Source organism: Suricata suricatta, chromosome 8, assembly GCF_006229205.1.
Source record: "Suricata suricatta isolate VVHF042 chromosome 8, meerkat_22Aug2017_6uvM2_HiC, whole genome shotgun sequence".
In the NCBI taxonomy this organism is placed as follows: domain Eukaryota; kingdom Metazoa; phylum Chordata; class Mammalia; order Carnivora; family Herpestidae; genus Suricata; species Suricata suricatta.
The window spans coordinates 118178865-118186963 of record NC_043707.1 but is presented as its reverse complement, the minus strand read 5'-3'; the positions used below and the strand labels follow the sequence as shown (position 1 = coordinate 118186963).

Here is an 8099-nt window from a genome sequence, read left to right as displayed (position 1 = left end):
GGGAGAAACACTTCAAGCAGTGTAAAGGACACATGTAACACAGAGATTTGGAACATTCTGGTGTATTTGGGGTGGGTAGGCAGAATGGTTCCTAGAGCAAGAAGGATTAGGAACAAGCGGGTGGGAGAGGGGTGGAGCTGGAAAGGTCTGCAGGGGATAGATCAGGGAAGACCAATGGTTCTAGACCAGGGAGGGTGTGTAAGCAAAGTCAAGGGCTAGAGTGGAAACAAAGCTGCTTGGAGGGCCACCTGGCTCTTGAACCGGACAGGCTAGAGGGCTCACACTGGAGAAAAGGACAGTCACAGCCACTCTACTACTCTGCTTGTGTTTCCTGAGCGCTTTTTGGCCGCGTGATACATAGATGAGTCTGTAGCAGTGTATGGCAGACAGACATTACAACAAAAGTTTTTGGTGTCTGTTGACGAAGGCATCATGTTAGGCGTGAGACAGATAGATAAGAAAGATGTCCCTTCCTTGGACAACCAGGAGACAGAAACCTACCTTGTGAGCAAATCAGGGTGCTAAGTGCTAAGGAAAATGTGTATCCAGGGCACTGGGGAGCAGAGACGATAGAGACACAGGCTCTGGAAAGACCCGGTTTTTCAGGGAGGATAGAGTTGAACAGGATCTTGAAAGTGAATTTGTTTACCCCATGGTCAAGGGGGAAGGGAGGGCACTGTGTTCCAAGCAGGGAAACAGCATATGCAAAGGCACAAAAGATACATACTTGGGGAAAGGGGCTCCCCAAATATCAATGGACCCTGAGTGACTTGGAGAAGACCCCAAGAAGTAAATAAGGACCAGCCTGTGTGTCAGATTGAAATGTCTGAGCATTACCTAAGGGGAGACAAGTTACTAAGCAGAGAAACAACCTGACAAGTTCTTTGCTTTTTAATGTTTGTTTAATGTTTATTTATTTTGTGAACACCCATGCCGCTGCACATGTACACACATGTTGGGTAAGGGCAGAGAGAGGACAAGAGAATCCAAAGCAGGCTCTGGGCTGCCAGCCCGGAGCCTGACACAGGGCTCAATCCCAAGAAAGGTGAGAGCATTACCTGAGCTGAAATCAAGAATTAGACACCTAACTGACTGAGCCACCCAAGTGCCCCATAAAGCCTCTGCTTTTTGGAGACAGTAGATGCAAGTGGGAGAATCCAGAGGGAAGAGACCAGTGAGGAGCTGGCAAAACAGACCAAGAGAAAATGAACAGGTCTGACCTTGAGCAGTAGCAGAAGGAAGAGAAAGATAATGCTCCCTTTCCTGACCCTGAGTTCTGGAATTGGCTTTTCAAGTTGTTTCCCTTAATGGGCCAGGCACAGGCCAGGCACACATGTAGAGGGGGCGATTTGTTGTGACAGGACTTGGAAACCCGGGTCCCTCACTCTGCTTCCAAAAGACAGTTCTCTGTGGGCTTAGTGACTTGAAGATACAGCCTTTTTCTGTTTGTTGAGGTGGGGGACAGGAGAACTGGCCTGGCATTATGCAAAAATGGAGGTCTGATATGTACCAGCCATAAATTCCATGATTCAAAAGGCACATGAAAACTCAAGAGCCTCAATCTCCTCATCTCTAAAAAGGGAGATCTTAAGTCTCAGGCCTGTTTATTTGTTTATTCACTAAACTATTGATGGAGCACATACCTGGGCTAGGTGGTGCTGGAGATGAACCTACCCCTGCCCTCAGATTGCTGGTAGGGTGATGAACCTACCCCTGACCCTGCCCTCAGATTGCTGGTGGGGAGGTTGGGAGAGGATGAAATCTCATGATCAGCTTGAAAGTCCTGCATCAGTCTCATTATTTTTCCATTTATCTCCCAATAAGGTCATGATCGAGTTTACTTTTGATTTCTTAATTTCCTTATCTCCATATTCTTAAGCAAATCGCTTCCCCCTCTCCAGGTGATCCCTTATTCACACCCAGCCCAGGGTCTATGATTGGCTTTAATTACGGAAAGGAAGAAAATTTTTCTAGGGGAGGAGACTTCATTATACAGAGGAAATAAAAGCAGAAAAGGCTGAGACTTCCTGAACCCATTTGACTTTCTTTAGTATCCCTCCTAGTCTCCCTCCACTGCTCCTTCCATAGTCCATCCCTATTCCCCGCCCTCAGTAGCTGCGGTCTCTTTAAGTGCGCTCCTCCCCGTAAGCTAGGCTAGGGGGCGGAGAGCGCGTTTCTTCCCGGGGTTGACTGTTAAGTTGTTTGTCCGTTTCGGGCTGCCGTCCTGCAGATCCGCCATATTGTCTGCTGAAGCTACGGCTGAAGCTGCCGTGCTGCCGCCGCCAAGTAGGAGCGAGCGGAGCCGCGATGGGTGAGTAAGGACACCAGGCAATTGGGGTCTCGAGCTGAGGCAGTCCTGGGGTGTGGAGTCTCGCGCGGGAGCCTGTCTCCGGTCTGCGGAAAATGTCTGAGGCCCCTCCAAATAGGTTTGAGGGGGAGAAGCCAGGCCGGGAGAGTAGCTCAGGCCAGTTGGGGGCCGGGCTAGGGCCCCTGCGGGAGCAGTCTTCGGGGGCTGGTTCCGGGAGCACCTGGACACGCCTGGAGCCCCCACGTGGTGGCTGGGCCTGAGCCCTGGTGTTCCCAGGGGCTGGAAAGGGGCCGACCCTCCGGCCTACGCCGAGACTGGGGCTGGGAGGGACGGGCTCCCGGCGGCAGGCCCGGGCGGCGCTCAGGGAGCCCTTTCCAGGCGTCTGTTTGACCGACGCGCATCTTGCCTGGATTCGGGGCTCCTCTGAACCCGAGGGAAAGCCTGCCTACGTCGCGAGTAGAGTCCTCTGGTGAGGGAACGCCAGGCGAGCTAGCTCCAGGCCCGTAACGAGGGGCAGCCATGCCGAAAGCAGCCTGAGCCGCTGAAGGCCGGCAGAACTTCCCGAGCCGCGGACGGAAATGGGGTGGTTCGTCTGGTCTCGGTGACAGCCCAGTAGTCGAAAACCACAGGCTGAGACCTCGGGGTCATGTGTAGCAGATCGGGACTTCAGGTTTCTGGGTCTGGCACTGGTTAGGAGAAAAGGAGCGACCTGTTGCTCTCTCTGAAGGGACTCTGGCTGGCAAGGCCTGTGCTCAGGGATAATACGATGGCGAAGTCTTTGGACTTAGCGACAGAACCATCAGTGAAGAGATGTTTCCTCTTAAGCATTAGAAAACTATTCATTTTGCTAAGTTCTTCCTACACGCGGGCATTGTTCTGACTGCTTAACATGTTACGTTTTACTTAATATGCACAACCTAATGAGACAGGTACTACTGTAACCCCTATTTTACAGGTGAGGAAACCGAGGCGTAGAGAGAGGTAAAGTAACTTACCCAAGGTCACACAGTTAGTGGCTAAACCAGGGTGAACCAGAGCCCCTGGTTATAGCTGCAGTTCTTTATGGCTTGGCCCCCTAGTGGTAGGGCTGGAAAAGGGGAAAGCAAGCTTTTAACCCCAGATAAAGTTGTAAAGGTGTTTTTTTTGGGTGTGCTGGTGGGTCCACTTTGAAATCTTTAGTCTGAAACTCCAAAGTGGATTGCTAACCCCAGAAATTGTGTGTGTTAGGGAGTGCTAAATGAGATTCTGGGATTGAGTTTAGTAAGATCCCAGATCCTGAAGAAACAAATTATTTCCTTGAATAAGGCAATGAATTTTTTTTTTGGAAAGCAGTGATTTTAGAATCAGATCTGGTTATTATAGTCCTGCCAGCCACTTTCTGGCTCTCATCGCTTAAATATCAAATGTTAAGAGAAGCCAGTTAAATATCAAGTGCAGTAATGCGCATAGGAAGCATCTAGCACAGTCTACAGTAACTGTTATTTCTCTTCCTTTCTGATCCCTCCTTTCCTCATCTCTAGAAGGAGAGGAGAGAGTGTTATCAAGATGTTTGAAGACAAAATAAGATAACTGTTTAGAAAACAGCCTGGTACGGGCTCTGTAGGCCTCAGAACAGATTCTTTTCTACCTTCAATAGCATTCCTTTCCCTTAAGCACTCTGGTTTTCAGAATCCACTGTCAAGCCTGCTAGGTTTGTCTTTGTAACTGTAGCTTTATGAAGTGAAACATTTGGGGAACTTTTATGTTACAGATTTTCTATAGGCCTTCAATCTTAGAAACGCTTCCCTCAAAGGGCAGGAGCTAATGTTTAGTTTATTGAGCTCAGTGAAAAAAGTTTACAGCCTGGGAAACTACCTTAGAGAAGATAACACAGCTGGTAAGCAGCAAAGCCAGACATGAGATTCTTACCCATTTTGCTATATATAAACCTCTTAAAAGAGTTAAGGTGTGAAATAGAATTAGTCCTTTTTCTGGTAGACTTTGAAATGAAATTTTTTTTCCTTTTTTTTAATATTTTACTTATTTTTGAGAGAGAGAGAGACAGAGTATGAGTGGGGAAGGGGCAGAGAGAGAGACACACACACAGAATCCGAAGCAGGCTCCAGGCTCCGAGCTGTCAGCATAGAGCCCGACGCGGGACCTGAGCTCATGAACAATGAGATCATGACCTGAGCCCAAGTTGGACGTTCAACCAACTAGGCCACCCAGGCGACCCTGAAATGAAAGTTCTTCTATGGAGCAACAAAGCCTGACCAGGGGCCTGAAGGGGATTTTTAGTACAGACCCAGGTGGCCTCCCTTTTTCTTTCCATCTGCATTTTCCATCTACCTCTTTCCTGTCCCACTTGGTCTTTCTGAACGTCCAGCTATTGGTGTGTTTGTGTTTTTGGCTGGTCCTTATACGCATGATGTGAATGAAACTAGTGAAAGGGTACATTTAATCCTAACATGGGATCCAAGGTAGTTTGGGTTATCCCCATTTATAAATGAGTAAACTGAGGCTTTGAGAAGATCAGGTGACTTGTCCAAGGCTGGTGATCTAGGCTCTCTGTGTGCTTGGAGCGCTAACACAGCCCGCATCACACCTCCCATGAATCTAGAACCTGCTGTATTTCGCTGCCTCTCAGGTGTGCTCCACCCAGGCCCTGGCCTCTATCCTATACTGTTTGTCTTGTGCCAAACTTAATTAGTTTTAATAGACTTGTAGTGATTTCACCGCCATTAGGAGCCCTGTGGGGGTGAGGCTTGCAGCTCTCGAAGTTACTCGGCCCTCCCTAGCAGAGACCACTGTCTCTTAAAACTAAGTCTTGGCAGATACTGGTTGTTTTATCACCCATTTCTGCCATCTTGCTAACCAGGAATCTGGCAGCCCCTCCCCAGCCCCAGCGATAGGTCTTGATTAATATAAACTATAAACCAATCATTGTAATGTCTGTCTCCCTAGGCAGTGATTGATTTAGAATTGGGTATGTGATACAGCTCTGGCTAAGTAGATAGGAAGGGAAGCCTGGGGGACTTCTGGAAAAGCTTTCCTTATTTAAAAGAGATTTGTCAGTGGGTGCCTGTGCTTGCTCACTCTCAAAAAATAAACATTAAAACTTCTTATTTTTTTAAATGTTTTTGTTTTTATTTTATTTTTATTTTTACTTATTATATTTTAATGCTTTCTTTATTTTTGAGAGAGAGAGAGAGACAGTGTGAGCAGGGGAGGAGCAGAGAGAGAAAGACACAGAATCCAAAGCAGGCTCCAGGCTCTGAGCTGTCAGCACAGGGCCAATGCAGGGTTCGAAGTCAGGAACCACAAGATCATGACCTGAGCTGAAATCTGATGCTTAAGCCACTGAGCCACCCAGGTGACCCCTGTTTTTATTTTGGAGAGAGAGAGACGAAGTGCGAGTGGGAAAGGGGCAGAGAGAGGGAGACACAGAATTCAAAGCAGGCTCTAGGCTCTGAGCTATCAGCACAGAGCCCGAGGTGGGGCTTGAATTCATGGACAGTGAAATCATGACTTGAAAAGAAGTCAGAGCTTGACCAACTGAGCCACACAGGCTCCCCCTGCCCCTACATTTTTTATAAAAATAATAAATAAAAGATTTGCCAGGGTGCTCATGGGTGGCTCAGTCCATTGAGGATCTGACTTTTGGTTTTGGCCCAGGTCATGATCCCAGGGTCCTGGGATTGAGCTGTGCGTGGAGTTCCTTGCTGAGAGTGAGACTGTGTAGGATTCTCTTTCCCTCCCTCTGCCCCTCTCAACTTGCACACTCAAGTTCTCTCTCAGAAAATGGAAAAAAAAATGCCAGGTTTTATTTTTTGCCAACTTAGTATTTTTTAACTCAAGTACCACCAAAGTGTGAGAGCTTCAAAAAAAAAAAAAATAGAGATGGGAAAACTATAATAATAGCCAGCACTTAAATAGAACTTGCTATGTGCTAGGCACTAAGTACTGTAATACTAACTCCTTTACTTCTCAGATTATCGTGTTCTAGTTGATGAAACTGAAATACAGAGAAGTTCAGTGACTTATGCAAGGTCAGAGCTAATAAATAGAAGCGTAAGTTGTATGGTTCTAACCAACATATGGGCAATTAGGGCTGTGTTCTGCCTCTATAAAGGAAAGAGCCCTTTTCTGACTCTGGAATTGCCATTAGTAATGCTGGGGTGATGAGGCAGAATTTATAAATAAGAGCAGGCAGCTCGAAGAGTGAGAATAGAGAAGATGGGAAGAATCGATGTTTTCTTGATGTTTTTGAGCCGCTGAATTAGGCAACTTTGGAACTGTCTTATCTCTTGGTTTAACTAGGATACTAAAGGCCACTTCTTTGTTTTTGGCTGCAAGTAACAGTGCTCGCTTCGGCAGCACATATACTGAAATTGGCTGCAAGTAACAAAACCTTTCTGATAATAACTTAACCCACTCTTTTTTAGTTTCCCTCCAACCTTGTGCACCCACCTCACAGTTTGTAACAGCTACTTGCAGAAAAGGCACTGAGTTCAGTTACCACCTAAGTGTCCCACAAGCATCAAGCTCCCTCTCCTTTCCTGGTCTGCTTTTCCTGCATTGCATTTTTGTTACTGGTAGGACCATTGGCCCAGACACTAGAGCATCTGTCCATCTTTGGTTCCTAACAATTTTCTTCTGTTTCCTCATTGGCAGTTGAAGACTTTGTGATCTTGTTACTGCGGTCTCCTAAATTGCTTTGGGTAGGTTTTTCTCACAGCATAGACCCACAAAGAATATTCTGTGCTCTTCCTGAGTCTCAGGCTCATCAAAGTGAAAATATGGATGTCACTATTAATATTAATGAAGATTCAGTGAAGAGCTAGATGTAAAAAAAAATAGTGTAAATTATAAAGGTATTATTTTAGAAGCCCTCCAGAACTTTTCTGTAGCTTCCCGTACCACTGCTGTAATTCTTTGGCAGCAGCGTTGCTAAAACCCCCATTTGATCTTGTCATTCTACTTCTTCGTGAACTTGCTGTCATCTACAGGGTAAAATCACAACCCATACAGTATAGTATTCAAGGCCTTCCTATTGATTTAACTAATCTTATTCTGTTTGTTTATTTTCAAAGGCTTGGACACACCGTCCTCTTTTTTTTCTTTTAGTGTTTATTTTTGAGAGACAGAGTGTGAGTAGGGGAGGGGCAGAAAGAGAGGGAGACACAGAATCCAAAGCAGTCACTAGGCTCTGTGTTGTCAGCTTGAACTCACAAACTGGAGATCATGACCCAAGCTGAGGTCAGACTCTTAACCAACTGAGCCACCCAGGCGCCCCTCTTATTCTATTTAAAGTATATCCACATATCCTGCATTCCACTCAAACTACCTCCTTTGTACTTTAACATTACTGGCGGGAAAAATTAACAAGTAATTCTTTCCCCATCCATCTTTTCCTGTGGAAATCTTACCTGATTTTTCAAGGTCCAAGATATTTTCATTTTATTTTATTTATTTTTAAATGTTTATTTTGATAGAAGGGAAGGGGAGGAGAGAGATGGAGAGAATCCCAAGCAAACTCCGTACTGTCAGCAGAGAGCCCAGCATGGGGCTTAAACCCACAAAATGCAAGATCATGACCAGACTGAGCCACCTAGGCACCTCTCAAGGTCTAATTTAAATGCTACCTCCTAGGGGCACGAGTGGTTCGGTTGGATAAGTGCCTGACATCCCCTTGGGTCATAATCTCAAATCCTTGAGTTCAAGCCCTGCCTTGGGCTCCGTGCTGACAGCTGACAGCCTAGAGCCTAGAGCATGCTTTGGATTCTATGTCTCCCTCTCTCTGCCCCTACCC

The 8099-nt window shown here is 46.4% G+C and overlaps 1 protein-coding gene across 2 annotated transcripts in view; it reads left to right on the top strand.

The window, feature by feature from the left end:
• The first annotated feature begins 2210 nt into the window (after positions 1 to 2210).
• The window catches only part of KPNA6 (karyopherin subunit alpha 6), a 53673-nt gene continuing 47784 nt past the window's right edge, over positions 2211 to 8099 (top strand). The window contains exon 1 of one of the 2 annotated variants that reach the window (XM_029947020.1): positions 2211 to 2311. In XM_029947020.1, the coding sequence (XP_029802880.1) occupies positions 2308 to 2311 (4 nt within the window). In that variant the 5' untranslated portion in view covers positions 2211 to 2307. The remainder of the gene's footprint in view (positions 2312 to 8099) is intronic. The other variant, XM_029947021.1, reaches the window with a different exon arrangement.